This window comes from Heliangelus exortis, chromosome 8 (genome assembly GCF_036169615.1).
Source record: "Heliangelus exortis chromosome 8, bHelExo1.hap1, whole genome shotgun sequence".
In the NCBI taxonomy this organism is placed as follows: Eukaryota; Metazoa; Chordata; class Aves; order Apodiformes; family Trochilidae; genus Heliangelus; species Heliangelus exortis.
The window spans coordinates 9,664,779-9,691,516 of record NC_092429.1 but is presented as its reverse complement, the minus strand read 5'-3'; the positions used below and the strand labels follow the sequence as shown (position 1 = coordinate 9,691,516).

The 26,738-nt window shown below is 38.7% G+C and overlaps 1 protein-coding gene across 1 annotated transcript in view; it reads right to left on the bottom strand.

The window, feature by feature from the left end:
• TESK2 (testis associated actin remodelling kinase 2) overlaps nucleotides 1–26,738 on the bottom strand; it is an 81,962-nt gene that overhangs the window by 40,934 nt on the left and 14,290 nt on the right. Inside the window, exons 3-4 of the mRNA XM_071750285.1 lie at nucleotides 14,849–14,970; nucleotides 3,479–3,527 (exon numbers count right to left, since the gene is read on the bottom strand). Of these exons, the coding sequence (XP_071606386.1) occupies nucleotides 3,479–3,527; nucleotides 14,849–14,970 (171 nt within the window). The remainder of the gene's footprint in view (nucleotides 1–3,478; nucleotides 3,528–14,848; nucleotides 14,971–26,738) is intronic.

Here is a 26,738-nt window from a genome sequence, read left to right as displayed (position 1 = left end):
CTGCTCCACACTAACTGGCCCCCAGCTTCATGTGCTCTGGCATGTAGGCTGCCTGCTAACCTCCTGGCAGTGCCTCAGATCTGGTCTGAATGCTCAGCAACACCTCATGTCAACACCAGAGCCTGTACTACTGTGCAAGCTTCTCCAAGTCTGAAGATACCGTGTGCCAGGAAATTAAGCAAACAGAGCTGTCAGATTAGGAACATGGTGAGAAAAAAAAAATAAAAAGAGAAGTTGGAAGGAAAGGCTGAAATTAGGTTTGAGAGGCATTCAATTACAGCAGAAAGCTCTGCAGATCTTGTAGCTACAGGAACAAACCTCTAGCTACAGATTTGAGTTGAATACTGATAAAGGAATAACCAGATCCTGGTTTCAGAGAAGAAGAATACAGCAAATCTGTGTTCATCAGCTTCAAGTCATTGAGGCAGTCTAACATCTGCCAAGTTATCTGAGTGGTACACCTATTAAAACATTTACTTTCCTTAAATATTTCTTAACTATGTGCTCACACTGACAGAGGTCCCCAGCAGCCTAAACCATTCTGTGACTCTTAAGAACAGATATTGAACTATTCCAGAAGAGGCATATGACATAGCTTCTGGCTTGAATAAAACTTTGAAAACAAAATTGGATTTTCAAAAGTGATAAGACTGTGAATTCAGAACAAGCTCAAAGTCCTAGTGCAATCTATAATCAAATAATTCTATTCCTATTTTGAAAAAAACCAAACCAAACAGAAACAAGTTCTTGCCCAACAGTTTTAACAACTTGAGAGCGGACACTTTAAGCAACAAAATGCTGCCAAAAGGGAAAAACCCAAGGCCTATATATGATCAACACCTTCCTTAGGCAAAAAACCTGCTCTGCATGATCCACTGTGTTCAGCCTCCTGTGTAAGGAAAGAAATCTGTAACACTTCAGACTGTCTTCCAGCAACAAAGTGCTGTACATTACTTACATAGACCATTAACAGGCTTACAAAATCCTTAAGGCTGCTCTAACACCATTTGTGGCTGTTGCCCTGCCTGTTAATAGCACAGGAGGTTATTAAGCACAAGTCATCTAAATCCATTCACCAAACGTTTGCTGTAAGTTCTCAGCTTCTTCTGTTGTGGAAACATCTACATACAAACAAACATAATTTCCCATTGCACCCTCACTCTACGTGATGCTCTATCCATTTATTTAGGCATATCATCAACTGTATTTTCAAAACACAGGAAGATATAATTAAGGTCGTTGCAGAACAGGCCCAGCATAAATTGCTTCAAGAGAAGATTCTCCATGCAGTGACTCAGACAGCTATTGAGCAATAGGGTTCTGAATCCACAGTTTCACCTCCAAAGAAATGAAACTGCCAGAAGTTCTCTGAGTATCAATTATGTTGAACACTGGAACCTAGGAGACCACATTTTGGACCACAAGCTGAAAAAACCACAAGACAGTGGTTAATTGTTTATCCTTCTAGGCTATATTTGAACTGGTTATTCACCATGCCCATCTTCCTAATAATTCCTTCAGCCTACCCTTTTCAGCCCACTTCTCTAACCTCCACAAGTCTTCAGAACTCAACTAAACTCACATTTCAAGATTAAAAACATCACTACTGTTGCCAGAAAACACAACTAATTCTACTACTCAGAACATGCATGGCTCTTACTTTTCAAAAAGCTTTGTAAAAAAAAGGCAAAATTGTGTGTGAATTCCCTACAACATCGATTTATGATTGTTTTTCATTATGTTTTTCCTGTTGAAGGCTTTCTTATTGAAGTAAATGTTCACCTTGGTCCACATAAGAAAAGCAGTAATCCCTACATGTGTTTTTATAATATGTCACTAAAGCTATTTTGTTTCTCAGAATTTTACAGCAACCTTCTTCAAGCTAAAACTTTTCCTCTTTGATCTCAAGATGTTTAAGGAATCTCTTCTCTTATTCTGAATTATAACTATAAAAAGTTTTTCTTTGAAGTCTTTTTTAGATTTATTTGCTTACCAAGAACTCAAAAATAGCTGAACAAAGCAAGTAACTATAAAGTTAGATCTCCAGGAAGAAGCATCTGTGCATTTTCCTGGCTTTCTGGGTGGGAAGGGACATTCAAATGGCAAGTATCTGGGATGAAGTGGGGAAAAAAATAAACATACAAAAAATCCAAAGAAATCCCACTGGGAAAGATCTGCCAAGATTTAGTACAACAAAGCATTATGAAGCTTCATTTCTTCTAGGACGTGTTTAGTGAGTGGAAGGGCCTTAAAACCTCCTTGGTTTAATTGATCAGAGGTCCAAAAGAAATTGGCAACTATGTTAGAAAATCCTGCCTAAAGGACTTGATGCCAAATCTTGGGAACATTTCCTCTACCGAGCACATATAAACTGTCCCTCTCACACTAAAGAACCCCTCAGACATGCTCAAGTATGAAATTTCTCAAAGTGTCTTTACCTTTGCTCTTACACTGAGCCACTGAGCAGTACTGTGCATCACTCTAATAGTGAGAAGAACTAGGAACTGCAGAATTGTCACCCCAGAAGGTAAAAAAATTCACTGCCCAAATAGTCCATCTTTGCCTCAGAGCTGCATAATGAAGTTACAGAAAGTGATGGTCACACATATTCTGATAACTGGCATACAGCTATCCAATCTTATTTTACAGTAGTTCTTGGCAAGCATATATCAGGCGTCTGTTTTAGTTGTTAATAATATACTTGTCTTCCTACAAAAATTGATGTAATAAATGAACATTAACTTTACAAAATATAACTTTCCCCTCGATCTGTATTCAAACTAAAGCAGCAGGAAAAATGTTTTACTGAATTTATACAAAACAGGCAATGCAATTCCTAACAAAAGAATACTCCCTTCTTGTTTTTACTGAGCAGTTTACAGGGGGAATAAACAAAAAATCCAGTAAAACTTGGTGGGAACTTCCATTCCATATGAATGGAAATGTCAGTTTCTCATTTGACACCTGTATCTTCTCCAGGGTATTTGGGCAATGAAAGAACTCCTTTTCATTAGACCAAAGATAAAGCAGTGTTAATACAAATATAAAAGTGGTAGGGACTGAAAACACTACTATCACCCAGCTGAAACTACTTGGATTCAGATGTGAAATATGCACACAGCTTTAGGATAAAGAAGACTTAAACACAATGCAATGTCACTGAAACAAATAACATTGAGGGGACAGGTCAGTGGTAATCTGCATGTCTCATTTAAAATATTATCAATGAAATCTTATGTTCCTACTGTGATATTTTTTCATCCAAGTATGAACTTCTGATGAAAAAAAACATTCAAGGGTTATAAATGCTTTACAGTTCTGAGGCCTGATTCTGCAATCTTCCCACCATGCAGCATGTACCAGGTGATTAACTCACTGCTCACCTTAAAGGAAACTATCACTCAAGGTGAACAACAGCTGCAGAATCTGGCCTAAGAACTATTTAGTATTGAGTATGTACATCATGAAATAGTCTTACCTCAGTAAGTGCATGCAGCTGTCCTTGATGCACACAGACACCCATAAACCTACAAGAAACAAGAAAAAAGTGTTTTGGGCTTTTTTCCCCCGCCCTCTTTTTTTCTCCTTTAATGAAATTAAGTAAGAAGTACTAGATACGCCAAGAAAGGATAAAGAAAAAGAGAAAAATCTGCCTCACAGATACTGCATACCTCAAGGCTGATTATTTAAACATCTCAGCACAAAACAGAACAAAATCATGTGTCTACACTACAATATAATTTGAACTGGAGGTTCCAAGAGAACACAGGAGACAGCTCACACTGAGGACAGAAAGTCACTAATTATATAAGCAAAGGCCAACGTATAATGATTTACACAGAAAAGAACAGTCTCAGAGTTCTGTTTTAAGGAAATTTAAGCCAAGTAATCCACTATTGGTCTGCATAAATAGAAAATTACTTCCCTTTGCACTTTGCTCTTGAAGTATAAACATGTTTCTTCCTATCTCACTCCCAACATATATGCAGTTTATTTCTCCTCACCAACCCCCTATTTCCAACACATGGATTGAAGCCAGTTCCAATAGTATCCAGTATACACACATTCCACAGAAGTTACCTACACTGCACAAGGTTCAGACTCCTGCTTTTAGCAGTAGTAACTGTCACCCTTGATTCCTCTGGGAAGCAACAGAGAACTGCCACACATTTAGCATGTGAGGAACAATTTAAAGCTCATTTTTACCACCATTCAACCTGAACTTGAAATAGACAAAATGGAAATTAATATTAATAAAAATTAATATTAATTACTTATCTTCCATAAGAAAGTTCAGTAAAATAAAATTGCACACGCTTCAGAGCCCTCTCTGCACAGCAAAAGTATTGATTCTTTTTAGAATTGCTAATTTTCAGTTATATAATTTAGATTTTGTCTTAAAAGAAAAAAAAAAAAACACAAAAACCACATTCTCTGTTGTTTCCACAATGTTCAGACATTTCCACTTTGCAAGCAAGGGATAGAAATGCATTATTTTGTTAAATGCAATAGGAATCCTGTTGAAAACAATGTTAAGGGAAAGGACCTTTTATATCCTCAAACACTTCTGAATTTAAAAAGAAAATGATGCAAGACACACATAGTACTAGTTCAGCTAAGCTGCTTTTGGAGAAATGAATGATCCTTACTGTTCTCTTCTCTAACAGCTGACTGGTAAATTACAAGCAGCCAAAGAGAAATAACATAAGTAAGGTCCTTTGCTTAAGCTGAGCTGTGGAAATCTGTTTTTATAACCCAGGGGAAGCAGGACTTGTACTTATGTCTATTGCCACCTCTCACCTCAAATAATATTACCCAAATTAAACCTGCAAATTTTACTTTGAGAGACAGTGAAAATCCAATTTCTCTTCTCTAAAGAAGAACAACAGGGCACAGCCAGGTATTCTGAGGAAAGGGAACAGGGTTCATGTAGATACAACATCTACTCAAAATATTGCTGTTTCCGACTTTCACTTGGTACAGCAATTGCCCATGAACAATTTTGTAAAAAACAAGTTGACAAATAAAGCTTATGAAACTAAGAAATCCAGACTTCTCCAGAGCAGATACACATTTCTTCTTCCTTAATACATTCTGAAAGTCTCCAGAGCTATCAGCATGGTGTTAGTAGCCTTAATCACTAAAAAAGGTAAAGAGAAAAAGAAAGAAAAAAAAAAAAAGAGGGGGGGGGAAAGACAAAACAACCACACCTGATATATCAGTTCTACTATTAGGGAACTTTTCAAGGTGTTATTTTCTCTTTTATGAAACATAAGGACACAACATTAACCCCCTACTGCAGTATTTTCATTCAAAAACATTAATTTAAAACAATAATGTTTTCATCTGTACATCAGCTCTTGCTTGTGAAAGTGAATTACATTAATTTCAAATTAGTAACTCATTGTATTTAACTTAATTCTAAAACAAGAAAGGAATTAAAATTTATCTAAATTTTGGCAAAATTAAATTTCTTCTCTCATCATTACCAAACAGAAAAAACACCTCTATTACCCAGACAGGCAGAACTTTTCTGCTCACCTGCTTTTTTCAAGGGAAGTCTCAAAGGAAACATATTCATTACCTTTGTGAACTTACACTTAAAGCAAAAAAACATACTGGCTCTAGTTACCAGGAGTAAGTGTTCAAAAATTCTTAAGCATTTAGAATTTCTACTGGGAAACAAACATACATTTCTGACTTGAATTCAGGAATTAAAAACAAAGCTCAATATCATGATCTCATAGAAGAAAAGATGGGCATAAAGACACATTTATAAGCCTCACATATTTAGAAATTATTCTGTAGGAAAGAAGAAACCAGATACACTGATAAAGACAGAATTAATGAGTCTAAAAGCAACATACTGAAACCATTTAAGCTTTGTGTCAAGAATCTCAGTTTTCAGACTCTGGAAAATAGATTGATACAACAGACCTCTAGTGGTCCGAATTCCTGGAAAACTGCTTCTTAGCTGCTGTATCGAGCAATAATAAGCCCCCTGGTTAAGCCAAGTACTGCTACAAAACACTGTAAGCATTTTCACTAAAAGATAATAGCAGCTGCTACCAGGAAATAGAGTTACCAAGCAAGACATAACATAAGATTTCAATTTCTGAGATTGCCACAGACAAGATTCCAAGTTCTGTGGATAGGAAGCTGACATGTGGCCCAGCACAGCTGAGATTACTCCTGTTGGCCAGACGTGCTGTCTCCGGAGCCAAAATGTGCTTGTAGGTGAACTTCAGCAGAGTGTCCTGTCAGCCAAAGGTTACACTTCCTATAAGCATTTCTAGTCGGGTGAAGCTTCAATGAGACAGTCATCCACAAAACAGGAGATCATCTGCAGATCTAAGGAGGTTTGTTTTCAATACAGTGTGTATCTGGCCTTATCAGAAGAGCTGAAGCACTTCTGAAATTATAACCACTGGCTGGAAAAGTTTCCCCAGATGCTGCAAATATGAAGGATGCTATTTGAGTCCAGCCTGCTTTAGAAGCAGCACATTTCTACCACAAGATATTTTCTAATCAATGTCAGTGATATTCAGATGTTGGAAGTCTCAATAAACCAGGTTATTCCTCAATTGATCTGGAATACCTGTCCTCCTAGACAAGACCAATAGATATATACCCTCTGGATATTCTTTAGACTGTTAACAGCAGTTACCCAAACTGCTTTTGGCTCAGCCTGTCTACATGGGAAAAAATTCTGGACAGCAAGGGGGAAACTAAAAACTGCAGCCTCAGCTGGCAATCTTTGCCTCCTTGATAAATCAAGCAGAAGTAATATCCAGATTATACAGCAGCCACTGTGGACATCTAGACATTGAACACATGCTTCCCATTAAAATAACTAGGACATGTTCCTGCTCCATGGATCAACCTGGTACAGCTACAGTCCAACACAGTAAATAGATGCTCTCTGAAATCTACTGCTTGTATGAGAAAAATCAGCAGTTTGATAATAATATTAAAAATAAGAAACAAAGCAAGCATACCAATGCAAGAGTCTGTAGTATTAGCTCAGGGACACAAAGAGAAACAAGGTGAAAAGACAGATGATTATTTCATTGCACTGACTGTTGGAGAACAAAGAGGGTAAGAATATTAAGTCTGCATTAAGACTTTCCTTAATGTTTTAGGCACAATGCCAGATTAAAAAAATGTATTTTAAGTTTTCTACACCTGCATTTTGATTCAAGACAGAAGAGGTAAGGCACTTCATCTATCCCTTCTGTAACATATTATGCACAACACAAAGCTTCTCTTCTGCTGTGTTGTGCACAGCATTTCTAAAACACTCATTTTTATAACCACATTATACAGAGAATTATTTTTCTTTTCTGTTAAAAGTACTTCTCAATAAGAGACAAAAGATGTTAAAAGACAAAAGCCATCCTGCCTATTGTAACAAAGCCAGTCACAAATTATTTCACAAAATGGAATGTTTGACAGGGTGAATTGCAGACATAAAAAAAAGGTATTATGTTCCCAGGGTACTAGATTTGTCTGAAAGGAGATGAAATAAAATTCTCCTTGAAAGAAGTTCATGTTGTATGCAGACTGCTTGCTTATTGCTGTGTGTACATACACACAAGAAGGTGGATTTAATCAATGAGTCCATCTGCCTGCATGCTCACTCCCTAACACAGGGCAGTATCTCCAAGTGCTCCCATGAGAGCACTTAGGACATGAGCTAAGGCTTTCTGTGTACAGAATGTTTTAAATGAAATCTCCAAGGTACAGATCAAATAAATACTTTTTCATACAAACAGTATGATATTAAAGACTGAAATTCAATCTCAAAATTGAAGATACACTAATTTAAGAGACAGCACAGGAGATGGAGAAGGTATGTTAGCACACCACTTCATTTGTGAAAACAAGAAAAACACACCTGTAAGACATTATCAGAATGAGAATGTATCAGGTCTCTCAGGCTGCAGCCCTGGGACTCCCAGCCTAAGACACAGAGATTTATTGAGTCATTTCTAGACCTATTTCTTACTTTGATTTGGGTAAGAACAATGACTGTGGCAGCACATCCGCATTGAGAGAAGTGTCAAGGCAGTGAAAAACATCTACAAGCAGGCACCAGACCTTTCATAACTCTGGTACCAGATCTAACCCAAGACTTGAACAGCAATGAGCTTAATGAGACACAAGGAAGTGAAGAAATGCTCCCAACCTCTGGTTACCCTAATGCCAGCAATTACAGTCTTACCTTTTATCAGCCAACCTGTATTAAAGTGGCTACAGTAAACATTGCATGGTGCAAACCAGAACCCCAGCTCACTTTTCCACTCCTGCTCTTACTATCTGCCTTCAGAGAAAATGTGATAAAGCCAGCACATCCCACACCCCAGACAAGAGAAGTGTAGATCAGAGGCAGAAAAACATTCTAGTCCTTCATGTTTAGTTTGCATGCAGCGAGTTGATGTGTGAGTTGATGATAGGAGATGCTAAGAGAGAGGGCTGATGGCACACAGAGCAGAGCATTCCATGAACACCATTAGCTTTTGCCCCATCCACTCCTAAAATGTTCCTAAGCTGGTCTCTGGGGGGAAAAAGGGAAAACCACCACCACAACCACAAAAAAAAAAAAAAGATCATACATAACTTATGATCACCAGACACTGACTGAACAGAAAGTTACACATTACAGTTAAAATCTACTCTGCCTCCAGAATCACCCCTGCTAATTGAAACAGGAAGCAAGAGGAAATCCCACAACATATCTAAATCCCCTTACTTTTTAGCACCATGACAATGGAGCTGCAAGAGCTTGAGTCTTCTACCCCAAAGTACTGTTAACAGACAGACAAAAAGGTTCAATTTCTGCCAAAATAAGCCCTTCAGTAGACAGTATTTTCTCATCTTCTTGATAAGAAATACATTAGAAAATGTTTTGGGTTTGTGGTTTTTTTGGTATATCTATATGTATGTATTTGACCACTAGAATCTTTGTGATACCACAGGGATGGTATGCTTACTGGGGACTTGGAAAGTAAAAACTAAGGTCTTCACTTAGATCAGTCTTCTGATCAAGCTGGATCTATATAGCTGTCCAAGTGCAGAATTTGAGCACAGAAATACTGAAATAAGCAAGGACATTTTAAAAGTTTGCATTTCACTCCAAACCCAGCACTGCAAATTATTTTTAAAGCCTAACCACCTAGTTCACCAAGTATTAGAAGCAAGGAAACTAATACACAGTGACATAACTCCCATCTCCTAAAGTAGTACAGAAAGTGTAAGTAGTACAGTAAGAACACAGACTTATTTCTAGCTAATTTCTACTAAGGAATGGAAGAAAGTGAGCAAGTACTGGCAAACTCACACTTCAGAACAGTAATTGCAGGCTAGGATTAAAACCTCAAAAGGCATCTGTAACTATAAAAATGTGTTGATATGGACAGCACAGAAGCAAAAGCAGTTTCAAATAGCAATATTTATTATTCACATCAATGCAACTGATGGAAAAAACAAAAGAATCTTTGCAATAACATCTTGAAGTTAACTGTGGGCACATCAGAACAGATAGCTTGTAAAATGTTGCTGTGTGTTTTAGAGCACTGACAAAGAGATAGTTTTTGTAATAATCCAAAGGATAACAATGAATTTTACCTATCAAATATATTAGGAAGATGAATTTCTTGTCTTCCACATCACTTAGATCATATAAAAAAAGGGAAAGTTCTAGGACAAAAGAACACTAATTCCATTACAAATTTTAGGTACTAAAACATCAGGGTGTTCAAAAACAACCACCCCCAGATTATGGGAGACTTCAGGATACTCAAATTCAGTATTAGTGAATCTGACTTCACTTTCTAAAAACATCAACTGACTGAACTCCATGTGTTGAAACAGATTGACAGCAGACTTTGGATGCCATAAAGCCAGTATCTATCCAGTTTCATAATTTTACAAGCCACTTGATATCAGAGTGCCTCAGTCATCAACCTGCTACAACTGACTGCTGCACAGGACCTCAATATTTCAGCCTAGGAATCCACCAGTACCTTCACTGCCAATCAATAGATCATCACTCAAGTAACTAACTTATTTACAGCATAAACTAACAGTAGGTAGTGCTTAAAGAAGATGAAAAAGCTCAGATGTATATATTACATAAAATCAGAGTCACCTTCAAGGTAAGTGGAGAAGATCCAGTGACTAATCAATAACTGAACTTGTGCTAGTGACAAAACAGCTTACTCAGTAATACAGCGGAAGAACTTCAAAGGACAGAAATTAAGTGAAGAAAATAACATTTAACAGCAAACTGAGGTAGCTCTAGCACCTGGAAAGGGGAAGATATACATTAGAAAGTCTAGGAATATAATCATTCCCTTTAAATACTAATACAAGCTTAAAATTTCCAAAAATTATCCCAGAAAATGTTTCAGAAGGAACACGTTTTTCTGGAACATTTTCCTAGTGACCCCCCAGCAATATTACTCCAGCTGCTCTTACTTGACAAGATGTTTTCACCTCTCACCAGTTTACTAGAGAAGTAATTATCAAATATTTTTATGGTGTTTCTAAAGTGGGACATAAGTCCTAAATAATATTTTACATTGCTCCAACAAGTATCAAGGTTGCCAACACATAAATACAACTGTTTGCATGCATATGTGTGTATATATCACAGAATCACAGAATGATCTGGGTTGGAAAGGACCTCTGAGATCATCAAGTCCATCCCTTGATCCACTTCCACTGTGGTTACCAGACCACCAGACCATGGCACTCAGTGCCACATCAGTCTCTTTTTAACAACATCCAGGGCTGGAGAATCCACCTGCCTGGGCAGCCCATTCCAATGCCCAATCACCCTCTCTGTAAAGAATTTCTTCCTAATATCCAACCTAAACCTCTTCTGGCAGAGCTTAAGTCCATGCCCTCTTGTCTGACTGGTAGCTGCCTGGGAGAGGAGACCAACCCCCCCCTGGCTCCAACCTCCTTTCAGGGAGCTGTAGAGAGTGATGAGGTCTCCCCTGAGCCTCCTCTTCTCCAGACTGAACACCCCCAGCTCCCTCAGCCCTTCCTCACAGGACTTGTGCTGGATCCCTTCACAGCCTCCTTGCTCTTCTCTGGACCTGCTCCAGCACCTCAATCTCCTTTCTGAACTGAGGGGCCCAGAACTGGACACAGGACTCAAGCTGTGGCCTCACCAGAGCTGAGCACAGGGGCAGAATCCCTTCCTGGACCTGTTGGCCACACTGTTCCTGATACAGGCCAGGATGCCATTGGCCTTCTTGGCCACCTGGGCACACTGCTGGCTCATGTTCAGCTTCCTGTCAATCCAAACTCCCAGGTCCCTTTCTGCCTGGCTGCTCTCAGCCACTCTGTGCCCAGCCTGGAGCTCCCCATGGGGTTGTTGTGGCCAAAGTGCAGGACCCAGCACTTGGCCGTGTTGAACCTCATCCCGTTGGGATCAGCCCAACTCTCCAGTCTGTCCAGGTCCCTCTGCAGAGCCCTCCTGCCTTCCAGCTGATCCACACTCCCCCCAACTTAAGTGTTGTCTGTGAATTTGCTAATGGTGGACTCAATCCTCTCATCTAAATCACCAATGGAGATATTAAACAGAACTGGGCCCAGCACTGATCCCTGGGGACACCACTGGTGAGCGGCCGCTAATTGGATCAGAACCGTTCAGCACCACTCTCTGGTGGCCTCCAGCAGTTCCTAACCCAGCACAGAGTGCTCCTGACTGAGCCCTGAGCTGACAGCTTTTCCAGGAGAATGCTATGGGAGATGTCAAAGGCCTTGCTGAAGTCCAGGTAGACTTCATCCACAGCCTTCCCCTCATCCACCAGGCAGTTTACCTGATCACAAAAGGAGATCAGGTTGGTCAGACAGGACCTGCCCTTCCTAACCGTGTGCTGGCTGGGTCTGATCCCCTGTCCATCCTGTAGGTGCTGTGTGATTGCCCCCAGGATGATCTGCTCCATAACCTTGCCAGGCACTGAAGTCAGAATGACAGGCCTGTAGGTTCCTGGGTCCTCTTTCTGGCCCTTTTTGTGGATTGGTGGGACATTTGCCAACTTCCAATCGTCTGGGACCTCCCCAGTGAGCTGGGACTGTTGGTAAATGATGGAGAGAGGCTTGGTGAGCTCTTCCACCAGCTCCCTCATCACCCTGGGGTGGGTCCTGTCTGGTCCCATAGACTTGTGAGGATCTAAGTAGCTCAGCAGGTCTCAAACTGTTCCCTTCAGGATTACAGGGGGGCTATTCAGCTTCTTTCTGTCTACCAGCTCCAGAAGACAGCTGTCCTCAGGACAACCTGTCTTACTGATGAAAACTGAGGTTAAGAAGGTGTTAAATACCTCAGCCTTCTCCTCATCTTTGATCACTATGTTCCCTCCCATGTCCAACAAAGAATGGAGGTTTTCCTTGCCCCTCCTTTTGCTATTGATGTATCTGTATATCCTTTTTATCCTTGTAGACTTATTATCCTTAAAAGAAGTGGCAAGATTAAGTTCCAATTGTGCCTTCATCTCTAATTTCCTTTCCACATGACCTAACTGTATCCCTAAACTTCCTGAGTGGCCAGCCCTTTTTTCCATAGTTTGTAAGCTCATATATCTATACAGTATATACAGACACATTTATAAAGGGCAAAATCTTCTCCAGATATAAAGAGAGAGGAAATACTACAGTGAGTGATTTAAACCAAAAATAAAATGACATATAACTAACACAATATACCACCAAGTTTTCTGCTACAGAAAGAAAATTAATAGTTTTTACTATGTATTATTATTCAATAAAAGGATAAACTAAATAGCTTTCTCACCTCTATTTCCTGTGGACATGTCCTTGCTGCCTGCAGCAAGGGTACTTACCTAATACCTAAGAGAAAGCCAGTATTTTTACCAGAGAACCAACGCCATTTGAAGAGGCCTCAAATCAAGCAATTCATAAAACAAATGTAGCCTAGTCTTCACAACATATTATGCAAAGATAAGCCATTTCCATTTAAGTAATTTGTTTCTTATGTATTCAATCATATATGCTTACTTGAACACATAGAAAGAAATATTTCTCTATCAATCCTGTGTAATAACCGGGTGACCAAATGAAATTTTTCTGCTTCATGCATTAATCAAAATAATATGGTTCTTTCTTCAGGACCATCTGTGCACCACCACAGCAGAGGAGACCAGTAAATCATCAATATGATCTCTTAGACATCATAAGACATTTAAATTTCAGCAATTGCTCAGAACCAAGCACAATAACTTTTTTTCTCAGAAATACCTGTATAGCTCCATTCAATGGGTTACATTAAACTGCAACTGAATGCTTTTTTGCCTTTCCTGCTTCCCCTCACCCCAGCTCAAATTAAACTTTCTGTTGAACAGAATTGTAAAGATACATGGTTTTTTTAAATAAGATTTACAAACAACTCAAAGTTGATATAGAAACCAATGAAGCATACTGACTTCATGATTCTGACACCACTCATCCTATAACCTATACTATAACCTATAATCCACTAACCTAACTAAAAAAGCAGTGGCACATGATGATGATACACTGCTTATCTAGGGATTCCAAGGGAAAGGAAGTGGTAGATACAATAAGACACAATTTATGATCCTGAAACCTAACACACCAGATACCTGACACCATTAAAAAAAAAAGCAAACAAACAGGAGAGCCAGAGCAGTCACAGGGAACTCATCTTGGAGCACAGAAAACAGACAAAGAATTCTAATTATGGACACATTACTACAATACTTGAATAAATACATCATGCTAAAACCAACAGTTTACTATAAGTAAAAATTCTCCTCTAAATTCACAGCTTTCTGGATTTCTAAGGAGAAGAAAAAAAAATAGAAAATAGGCATGAATTAACAGAATACTCCCTACAGAGTCAAATGCTTCATCATAAATACTGATGGAAAGACAGCACAACAAAGGTTGAGACAGGATTTCAAGGATCAGAAGAGCTGGTTCTGAAGGATTTTAGGAATCAGTACCATGTATATACTATTTAAAAGCTTGGGCAAAGAAGAAGAAATTAAAGTTCACTGTGTCTCCACAACTTTTCAGAAAGAGCATTACTGTCCAAGACTATCAAAACAGATCCCAGCTGTCCAACAGCAGTTGAGGAGAACCAGTTATTTGGTGAACTATCATCACAACTTTACACTTCTTAATGTTATGGCTTCAGCTAACATATGATGCTTGTCACATCAACATAAAAAAGTAACCAAGACAGAAAAGACTCAAAGAATAACATGACACACATTAAAACATTTTGGATTTGCATCCATTAATCTACCAGAAAACAAGAACTACCTTTTTCCTTTCAAGGGCAAATAAATCTGATTAATTCAACTCCATCTTTTTTTTCTTCAGTCCATCTTATGCCACTTAAAAATACAAAAATGCTGAAAACTAGAAAGCAGACCTAAAAATGAGACAGCTATGGCACTTTGTATTGTTAATCTGTAAGATTAGTAAACATGTATTAATCAAATGGTGCTGAATTTGCAATAATTTAAGTTCATTAAAAAAAGCCAAATCACTCTATATAATTTCATTGATTCATCATAAACTTATAATGTGATAACTTGTTTTTCTCTGAAATCAATTACTCATTACTGATAAACTCCAGATACCAAAATCAAGTGGGTTTTACATTTGCTCAAGCTTTTTCTGTTTTCTTTCTCCTCTCCTTCTTCTATTAAATTAGAAGCCAATCCTAACACATTCACAGCAGACATAGCTATTAAAAAATAAATGAAAAAAACCCACAATTGGAGATAGGAAAACTCCACTACAGAAAACCTCTCTCTCTGTTTGATTCAGAAAAAAGACAGCATACCTTAAGATGTTTGGATGTGAGAGTCTATTCATAAGCTGAACCTCTTTCAGCATGTTTGCTCTGTTGCTGTTCAGTGTGTTCATCTTCAAAGCCATTACCTGGTCTGAAGTTCTGTGCCTTACCTGTAAGATATAAGCAGAAAATGTTTAGGATATGAAATGGGGGATTGAAAAACCAATACTGTAGTACAACTTAGAGATCACTCATAACAAACAGCTTGAGCTGTACTATGATTTCTGTTGTCTTTGTCACAGAGATGACTTTCTGTAAACATAATATCGAAATATCAAGAGGTATTTTGCTTTGTTCTTCTCTTCCAACTAGTGGTGACAGAAATCTTGAGATTTTGGAGAAAAAAAAAAAGTTATCAACTTCTCAGTGTAAGTGAAGGATGCCACCTATTTTTCCATGATCTGTGAAAGACCTATGAAGCTCACCTTCATTCCATCCATATCCCTCTGCTTTTTCCACCACATCCTTGTCACACGAAACTTGTTGTGAGAGGGCCTGCTGTTTTCAGCTGCAGGGCAGATTTCAGAGTTATTCAGTGTTTACTTCTAAACCAAGACCATGGACCAGATTATACATTCAGTGGACAGAAAGCATTCATATCAAGCTTGCTGCAAAGCAGAGAAGTTACTGGACATGGGATCACCCAGTCTAGGATGTCAGTAGTGGCTGCAGAGTGTCAGCATGAAAAAGAGGATTTCTCTGGCAACTGTGGAAGAACCAGCACAGCATTCAGCTAACTTCCCCAGTCAGAAATGCATGATTTGGGCCACTTCTAACTTGACACTATCAAACTAGCCCACCTCTCATCAACCAACAGACCAATATTATGCAGATTTGCACTACTACTAGAAAGGAATTGTCACAATAGTGTAGAACTTGCCAGTCCTTCAAATTCCCTTGTAGTTGGGCATTCCCACACACACACTGGAAGTATTTCTGGAAACTGGTCTCATTTTCATTACCAGTACCTGCAGCTCAAAAAGGGAAAAGGTGTGTTTCTCAAAGCATTTAACTACCACCATGGTGAATTCATTCATGTGGACAGAGACAAGTTTAGAAAAGTCTGTGATGCAAGAATTTAAGATTCTCATCATCGTTCTAATTTAAAGAAGCAAGCTACATTATGCTATAGCTACCTACAAATTTCCTACATTTTACACAATGGCAGCCTGTCTCCTTTTATTCCAGGAAAGACCACTCATCTTTTTCAACATAAGGTGTCTTTAGCTATTATGAGTGAGTTACAGAAAGAACAGCTGAATTCTCAATAAGCAGATAAAAGAAAAAAGCTGGATATGTTTTTCAGAGGCGAGTCTGAGGCAACAAGTGATACCCATTTTCAAAGTTTATTTGCACATTATATCTGCAAGAAAAGAGGCAAACTTCAGATAAACATTCTCACCTAGACACAAAGCACAGGGATGTCCTGGGAGAAAAGGGTGTCTTGTTTCAGAGTGCCCCTGGCTTAACACTACTGAGCTGCCTATTCCCTGTCCTAGTTTGAAGTATAGAGTAGCACTGGAAACTTCCCAGGTAAGTGTGGTAAACAACATCAAGGGACTCGGTGAGTAGAAAAATAGCCCACAGATGCTTTATCTCCTGCCTCCCCCACTCCCATGACCTCCTCAGCTGCCTCACCCACAGCCACCTAGTAATCCCGGTGTAAGAAGGATCACAGAAAGGATGTGGAGAAGGGTACAGAAACCAGCACTGAGCGGAAACCAACAGCAAATTCATACATATGGAACTCCTCTCAGGACCCATACTGGCTTTAAAATAAACTTGAACTACAAGTTTAGTGCATAATAACAAGCCAATCTAGAATCCTGAACATATCCTGTTTTGCCTGTTTGGCTTGCTTACTGGTTTTAAGCAGGATGATAGCACATTAAGTTCATGAGGTTTATTGTTACTTGTCAGGTTTCTTGTGTCTATTGTGTGCTTTCATTAATTTTTAATTACATAGCTTTTGCATACCTAGCCAATTTGAATGAAGAACCTAACTTGAGCAGGTTAATTTCTATATCCAGACTTTTAAAATCTGTTTTACTTATGTATTAGTTTTACCAGCAGTAATGCTTTGGCTGAGGAACAAAAAAATTTTAAAATACCTTCATAGACTTAATAAAGATTTATTCCAACAATGCAAATACAAACTAAGAAAAGAGGAAAGTTTGAAAGCTTTGTAGCTATACACAGCAGCTAGGTCAGTATGCTTCCTCTGTGAGGAGGGTTAGGAATCCTGGGTACTGCAGTAGTGTAATTTGGGTTTTGCAGAGAAAAAAGAAAGAATTTGAAGGAACTTAATGCCTACAGGCTGAGAGATGTTATCAACAGGACTTCCTCAGAAATCAGTTTTCCACTAACACAGAAGTGTCGAGGTCTCCCAGCCAGAATTGTATAGAGGAAGAAGGTGAACAGGAACTCATATGAGGATTTGCCTTCTCATTAAGTCTGCTAGCTACCTCTTAATTTCCTTCCCATGTCTATAATTCACTCAGTTCCATTCCAAAACATCAAGTCTTTTGCCTCAATTCTAAGGTATAAGTAGAACCTATCATAGGACTGTCTTACTTGCCCTTTGGCTTTTCCTTGTTCTGATAGCAATTCTTGAGTTAGTGAAACCTCAGAAGAGAGACTAAGTTCTCAGGGCACTGGGTCCAGCATACTTCCTGGATTTTCAGGTCTGATATGCAAGAGGAAGTGGTTAGCAACTGCTTCTCAAAGGTCTGACTGCCCACAGTACTAATTCCATGTGCAGAGAAAGTTGAGCCACTTCTGCAAGGACAAAATGTTTCATTCTCCATTTCAGAAAGATATTCTGGAGTCTTTTCAGTCTTGATAGACTGAACAAGGTTCAGTGGTGAGGTCTGGGTGGGTTTGTTTGGTTGGTTTATAAAAATTTTCCCCATGCTTAGAAGTAACTCAGATTTCCAGCATATATAGCATATTCTGTACGTATAAACTGGTCTCTAAATGTAGCACTCAACACTGTGCTACACTTTGTTTCACTTAATAGGACACTGTACAGTAATGCCAGAGATTTCATTTGAGCTTCTGTATATTGTTCTGATGGTGGAGGAAGTGTTACTGCAGAATCTAGCAAACAGCAAAGTACCTAATCAAGCCCAAAAAAAGAGGTGGAAAACCAGACTCTTTTGCTTTAAGCAAGAAGGAAGAAGCAGAACTGCAGGTAGAAGGGCACCCTCTTCTCAAGAGGGCAATACCCAATATTATAAATAAATCAAATACCAGTTTATATATTATCAAATACAAAGCTAATCACCTGAAATATACATACCACTAATTGTATCCTGACAAGCAGTATTTCTGAGGCAAAACCAGTCAGCCACCAGGGATCCCATCTATAAGGGTCCTATCTTTAAGGTCTTGCTGAAGCTCTGGATCACCTATATAGAAGGAGCCATCAGTTACACTGCCCTCTGAGCCTACTCACCTGTCAGTCAGACCCTAGACAAAACCTGGATTTATTCTGGCAGCCCCGGCCAAAACTGTGCCAAACTGCTACATTTTAATCCTTCATCTTCTTTCGGGCCCCCTCTGTGCAACAACAGCATGGAAATGATGTTTCACTACCTGACCACTCCAGAAGCACTAAGTATTTTGGAATCACTGCTGATCCAATTCAACACTAGGTTACAAGGCAGTTTGCCTCCAGCATACAACTGTGTACTCATCATAAGCAGGGATTCACTTATGCAATTCAAAACTTTCACTGATGCAACTAGCAGGCTGCTGCAAAGCTTTTAAAGCTGTTGACATTATTAATTAGGGTTACTTAGACATCTGAGCAAGTAACCTTCCAGTGATGTCTGGATGTCGTGTCTGCTTAGAAATATTCTGACAATCCTACAGCTGCTTTCATATACTTCTTTGCATACACTTCTGATTCCTCCATCTGCTTACCTATATGTCTCCATCTCTGAGGTTACAGTAACCAGATACTGACTCCCTGTTTTATTGCTGGCAAGCAGTTAAACTGTCCCTTTGCACTCAGATTCTTCTAGGATAAAACTACTTTTTAAGTACTTTACCCTGGCTATGGCTTTACCCTTGCTATGGCTAGCTGCATGGCCTGCCTGCTCACTGTGTCTCCAAAACACCATCTGATCCTGAGCCTTACCCCATCCTTTAGAAGATGAAAAGTAGAGAAAGCCATGGATCCAGATACAGAAACCATAATACATTTGAAGGAAATTTCATAATAATGATTAAGCAGGGCTTAACTTCAAAAGAACTAGTTGCTATATAAACACTGCACTGAGTTTACATGAGGAATATCCTGCAAAAACTGGTGGCTTTAATTTTCAGATTACTACTTAGCTACAAAATTCTTTATTATTAAACCACTCTAAATATAATTCAAGTATTTAATAAGATATGTAAAGGCTTTATGAAAATCCAAACCACTATATTACCTGTTGCCTGGACTGAACAGGGAGCTACACTTAAGCAAGAGCTGAAATCCAGCCTGATGTCATCTTTCACAAGGCTTTCTTGACCTTTACTATTAAGTGTACCTTTCCAGGTGTCCTTGGAATGAGCATCTGAAGAATACTTCCTAATATTGATGTTATAAATCTGCCAAAACCTTCAGTTTTGCCCCTAGCTTTTCATTGCATTTTAATTACTTTCAAACCATAAAATGATGATTTGGAAGCATTTTGTCACTGTTCTCTTCCAAAAATGCATTAATTGCTTTCCAGTTTTTCCTTACCTTTCCCTCTTTTGGTATCCAGCCTCCATGCCTAATTACATTTACAGATTTTACATAGCCTACTACATAAAATCATGTTGCCTCTCTATCTCTAGCACTCACACCAGCTCTTTCTTCACTCTTTCGTACACCGTTCCACCTTTGCCTTTCCTGCCATGTGTCCAAAGTACCATTTTAAAAGCAGCCCTCCCTAGTCCAAATAGATTACCTTCCCCATGTTTGCTTCCTGTTTCTGAGCTCACTGTATTATCCACAAAAAATGCTGTATACATTATTTTTACTTACACTGGCTCACCAATTCAAATGTTTCCTCCACACTCATCCTGCAGCCTTCATGTTGGTGACATATACACAAAAGGTCAAATGACTTTTTCTATTTAACTGTCACCTTCTAGCAACCTCGTTTCTGTAACAGCCCAAGTGTCTTCATCTGATTTTCAGGTACTTTCTCTTGTGATAACAAGAGATTAAAACATGACCTCAGTTACCTTTCTAGACTGCTTGAACTAACTACGCTACAGAGTACAACTCTTGTGTTTACTTGAAGAAAGCTCCCTTAAACTGAGAAGACAAACCTGTTCTTCAGGTCAGATCACACTGTTTGTAAAACTGGAATCCAAATATTTTCCTGAATGTTAAAAGGTACCCACAGTCAGATACACCTATTCCAAGCAATGATGCCTCTATCAAGTAAAAAATCTGATGTCACCATAAAAAACTGCAGTGACAAAATAGAACCTTAGAGAAATACAACTGCAGATAATATTAACATACTATGTTGATGCTAGGAACTCAGATTAGGTTGTGGTTGTTTTCAAAGTAGTAGCATATAATGTCACTATGCTCTGACTTCTTGGAGCAAGAAAGAAGCCTGCCAAATATAACAAAAGTTTGCCAAACAAAACTAGACAGGGTGTGTTACAAGAGCTTTAGTGCAGGTTCAGAGGATGTACAGAAACGAGGCACTAAACAAAACCCAAGCCTTGAAAAGCCTGACAGTATTTGTGACTCCACAGATTTCTTTTACTAAAAACAGCTGTGGGAAACACACAGAAAAAGCTGGAACATTTTTCATTTTCCATTTAGTACAAAGGTTGGTATTGGTCATAACAGAAAAGATCCCCACTTTGTTAACTTTAATAACTTCTAGTATCACCAATCCAAAGTAGCAAGTTCAGTTACTACAGTATGTTCCATACTTATGGTCAAATGACTTCTCCAATTTTTTGGAAAAAGGTAATTTATAATTAGTGAGACAGTACTACTGTTGATACTTTGCAATCCATTTGTGTGTGCCAGAAAACCCTCAATTTTTCTTTTGTATTTTGTTTTTCTTCATTGCCCACTGTAACTTAGAACCAAGGACCAAAATACAGCATTCATTTATTTTAAACAAGCCATTTATTGATAGGAATCTGTGCCTATCTCTCTGCTGTTAACTTGATCTCAATTAAATCATAAAGGCAAAAAGAGACTACAGTCTTATTTTGAGAGAAAGCACAAACTAATCAGAGGACTATTGTTCCACAGTTTGAGATGAGATATAAACAGGCACAGTCCTGGTGGGGAAGTTGTAGCCAGTTCAGTGAAATGTAACCATATAAAATTCCATTTGCAATCCAGAAGAAGGAATATGGACCCATCTCTTAAGTACTGGGCAAAAATGCAGAAGAGCATTTTTATACCACAACTTCATTATATAGCTCAGGTATGTACTTTATACCCAAGTCTATGTCACAATCTGGAAAGGAAAAGAAATACTGAGGCTGAAGTAGAGAACTGGGAGCTTATTCTTCATTTTTAATGGCAGCTATCATTGAACAGCACTGGGCATGCCACTCCACTTTCTTTCATTCCCTCTTTAACCTCTACAAAATGGAGGTGATACCAATATCTGCCTGCCAGCAAAACTGGGAATTTGACATCTGCAAATTACTACTGTAGCATTCAAAGATAATAGATAAGCTCATTTTGTATCTGTGTCCTTATATTCTTATTTAATTTGGAATATTTATGGTTAAACATTTCCAGGACCCATAAACTATGGGTTTATCCTATATGAAACATGACAGTGTATACATAATCTGCAGATCTTTTTGAAGCAAAAACCACTTCAGGCTTAGTTTTCCTGACATACAAGTGCAACTACAGCCTTTTACAGTTTAGTACTGAGCATGCAGTCCCCTCCACTGTTCCAATGCTGACATCATCACTATTCAAACACGTCTGTCAGGCTCACTTTGAAAATCTATCTGTATGGGAACCCTGAGCTAAAGCATTGTTTTGGGCAGAAATAATTTAGTTACAAATCTTTCAAATCAATGTTACCATGCATGAGCAAGGAAGTTAATTTCACATTTCGAGACAGAGACCACTGGCATGTAACTATTGCTACTATATAATCAAGCTGCAGCACTAGGACTTGATCACAACCACAATTGAGAAGAGACCATGGAGTACAAAGCAGTAGCATTTTCCTCACTTGAGGATACTTAAGTTTTTATAAATTGCTACATTTAATAACTTTAAGGCAACAGCCAAAACAAAAGTTCTAAATAGTTTCTTGTTATTTAAGCCCTTATGAAACTGCTCTTCTTAAGCTGTCCTGGCAAAAAAGTAACTAATTAAATATCCCGTGCAATTTCTTATGTGCCCCCTCATTGTCACTAAAGGTTAGGAAGCACAAGGTCTGGATTTGCAGGACTTCAATGCAGGCAGTGATGTGAAAGTTCCCCACTGTCATTAGTGACTCAGACATATTGTCAGCTAGGGATTAGTTAACAAAGCACTGCTGCCTCTGTATCAATTCCTCCAGCGGATGTTGCAGAGCTCTGTCCTCCCTTCAGCCCCTAATCCAGCAAGACCATCAAACCCAAGTGCCCATCCACACAGAGCAGTGCCTGCTGCTGCCCAACTCGAAGGGCCAGGCAGCTGCCATGAAGAACCCTCAGGCTGTGACAAGCCAGAAAGATTGGTCAGCAGCCATAGTGACTCTTAGATGAAGGAAGCTCTGAAGGAGAGGAGAAAGGAGTCCTTGTGATTTGGATATGGCCTCAGTAGCTACGAGGAACAGGGCATTTGGGATGACTGTCATGCAGAATTCCTAACAACTGGAGAACTAAAGACTACCAGGAGCTGTATCATGCAGATTTAGGAGTTCCTTTCTCTGATGATTACCAATGGCTACTGAGGGGCTATGAGAAAGCATTCCCTACAGATCTGAAACAGTAATTATCATCTCCTCTGCTACTGCCATCAATAATAATTTGCACTTTTCATTCACAGATTTCATACTAGTCAGTAACACATGCACATGTAATACCATCACACAGACATTCTCCAGGGACAAGCAGTAAAATCTATCACTGAAATATATTTAAATGTTCTCCCTCTCCCCAAACCAGAAAGTGTTCAGAGAGGTTTGTCACAATGCTCTTAAGTGATACACTCTATTCTCTAGGCACAGTCATGTTAGCAGTGGACATATGCCAGCCCAGTTATTTGAAGAACAGTAAATCAGCACCTGTCTCTCAGTATCAGCCATGAATGAGCCTACACAAACGTGCATGTTTGCCAGCTGGCAAAACACAGAAAATCCCAGAGCTGCCAACCCAGCACATCTCCATCCAGAACACAAAACTAAACAGATCATTTAATTCTGCTTGAGAAATTATTGTGGAAAACAAGACAAAAAGCCCACAAACATTTCTGTGCCAAAGGGAATCTTGCCACCTGCTTTGCCCCTGGGAAATTTCACAAAGATACTCAGATTGGCACAACTTCTCTCCCAGAAGAAAATCAAAGACCCAAAGGACTCTGAACTACAGAAGTCACTGTACTAAAATCCACTAAATCTACTCAAATTCAGCCTGTGGGTTCTCTTATTGCAAGGTCCCACCTGTTACAGTATCAGTGCCTTTCTTATTGTTGACAGAATTTGGGAGCATTCTCACCAGTTGTGAGGACAAGACTTACCTTGGACATTCAAGATACCAGCTGCTTAACAGGAGTTAGAAGAGGCGAAGTTTCCAAACAGGTGGTAAGTAATTTCAAAATGGGTAAATTTAATTTACAATAATTTTTGACTGCATATTCTTTTTATCATCATTTGCTTCAGTGATTTTTTGCTTTGTTTTTTTACCAAAGAAAAAAATCCTTCACTTTCAGATTACAATAATTGTTCTGACATATTTTCCACAGATTTCTTTCTTCAGTAGAGAAGGTGGCTGGCCAAACCAGAGAAAGTGAAACAAACACATAGTGTAAACAAAGCTCTCTTTCCCCTGTCTGTCAATTTGCTTAACTCAGTATAGTTTTAGACTTCACTTGTAGTGATGCCAGGTAGTACTGTTGGAAAAAGCATTACAGAAATAAGATTTTGAAAATTTTCTAAAAATTTTTCAACACAGCTACAAAGGCAAGGCTTTCTGCTACCTGATGACAGCTCCTGATTCACTCCCCATTTCCTCATCTGATATGACAATGTGATTATTACATGTATTTAAGATTACTAGCCAAAAATATCAATAAATATAAATATTTATTTTGGATAACAAATGTGAAAAAGCCCAAGTATTCTTTCATTTAAAAGTATGCTTTCAAAAGCATTCAATTCAATTCTACTAAATATAAGAGTACCCTGAAAGTCAGATAGGTAATTCTGAATTTTAATTATATTCACACACAAGTGAGAATGAAGTGAGAATTTTGCCCCAGTTCTGCAATCCATGAAGACTAAGAACAAGCAGGAGGTTCTTAACTCCTGTATTAATGACCTATTGGAATAAGGCCTACTTACTATTACTTTTTTCCATAGCCCATGTCCTATGAAAGCACTGGCTAATTAAGTGACAAGGACTAGGGTGACAGTGACTCACTCAGCACGTCAATAATGAAAAAATCATTAGCAAGAGGAAGACAACTGCCTGGTTTAGTGGCTACCACACAAATCCTCTTAGCAGTTGGGAGAAGAGTTCCAAAAAGCTGACACTTCACACATCAGTGCAAGACAACTGAAACTTACAATACGTCTTCTTTAATTAAGAAAGCACAATCTTTCTTAAGATTTATGCCTCATCTCAGTTCCCGAATGGTGCTTCTTTCTACTGCTGACAGAGGAGTAGAAGGAGACTGATTAGAACCTCCCAGTTGATATAACTAAAAAGTTTGAAATGAAGTTTCAAAGTTACTCCACCTTCTTGTTCAGTTTATACTGGAAGAAAATGAGAGAATTTTGAAACTGAAGCAGAAAGGACAAAGAAAAAGCATGAGAGAGATTTGAGGCTTCCTGTGAAATTGCACATTATCAGCTGACTTCTACTTCAGTGCTGCCTTCAGAATATTTTTAACTTGAATACCAGAAATACTTCCTTATGAGTTATGCAGAAAGATATTTTTATTGAACTTCAAATTTCAAAATCTACAGAGTTACTACTTTGTTCCTTAAGACAAAATTATAATAAATCTCAATAGAGAAGGTATGGGGAAAGTATACATCAGTTATGGAGAGAAAATCTTCCAGATGCTTCCTCACTTCCTCAGCAGATTTTTACCATCCCTCTGCGAAAAGCTTCTGCCCTCCCAGCCCCCAGCTGAAGGGGCTGTTCATGCACATCATTTTCACAGGAAGTCAGAGCAACTTCATCTACTGCAGGTTTCTCAGTCCCATGTGCTTTACAACACAACTACTCTCTTGCTCAATAAAGTTTATTCTTCAGAGACACACAGGAGTTATTTTCCATGGCAGTAGTCTATCCTGTCAGCTTTAAAGCACAAGTTAAGGAGATGTCCATGAAGAACAACAGAAAAAAATGCTTTTACCCTGAGACAAAAGGGTGAAGAGCAAGCAAACATGAAGTTTTTTGAAGCCTATGTGTTTGACTCCACAGCTCTATAAGGCAAAGAAAAACACAAATATGTATAGTGTGGAATGGAAGACCTAAACAGTAATAAAAAAGCCCAAGTTTGATGTAAACAAACCTTGCAAAAAGCAATTATGCCTACTGACCTACCTGTACTCTGGAGACACAAGTTCACACATGTTAACCCAGCAACACTAAGCCTCATATAGAACAGCTACCATAAAGAAAATCACCTATGCACAATTAGTCTTCCTATCACCTTCCACATAAAAAACAAACACAAGCATTCTGCCCAATTGGTTTTGTGGAGATATTAATGTCACCTTGAAGAATGCAATATTGGCCTAAAGTCTGGTGACAAAGCCATGAAACTTTACAAAAGCAAAAGCCAAAGTTCTGCTAAGGGCCAAACTTATATCTTAGTTTGGTATTAGCAAAGAAACTTTCCTGTTTACAGTGTTTATGTTGAGGTTTTAAAATAATAATCAAAAGGGTACATTAGGATTAAGAAAAGTCTGTCTCCAACTGGAATGACAAAATCTTCTTGACTTACAGTAACACATAATCCCTTCCCCCTTAAAAGAATTCAGGGCAGAAGGTATTGACTTGTCCTGAAGACTGACATCCCATTTATGCAGAAGACAAGTCCACACAGAAGAGATGGTAAGAACTCTTCTGGGAACTAGTAAGAATCCTGGCACTCTACAAGCTGGAGCTTTGTCCTGCAGGAGGGAACTCCAGTTCTGTTCTTGGCCATTCTGCATACACTAGGAATAATGCACACACTCACATTTAGATCTAAAATACACTGACAGATCAAATATTGCAGTGCTTGCTTATCTCTCAAAGCCCAAGTTAATAAAGATTCCAGTTTTAGAAAGTGCTTTCTGCAGACTCTAAGCCACTTGTTTCCAAAACATTTTCCAAATGGATTTTGCTGAGCATGGGTTGAAAACCAAGCAGCAGCTCCCTTGCCTTGAAATCAGATTCTCTTGCCACTTTTTTCCCCCCACAACTTTTCCATGTCACTTTTGCAGTCACCCTCCTTTTAATGCAAATTAGCATTCCCTTCTCTGCATGATCATTTATAAAACTACTCAAATATCTCCTTTTCTCTTTCCACACATTCACAGACATTATACTGTTGGAAGAAGGCCTCCATTGACATGATCACTAAATCACTAAATGCCACAGCACAACTGAACCCTCTGTCAGTAATGAGTTGCTGGTAGAGTCAATAAGCAAACAAGACAGGACCAGCTGTAGAAACAACTCAAAG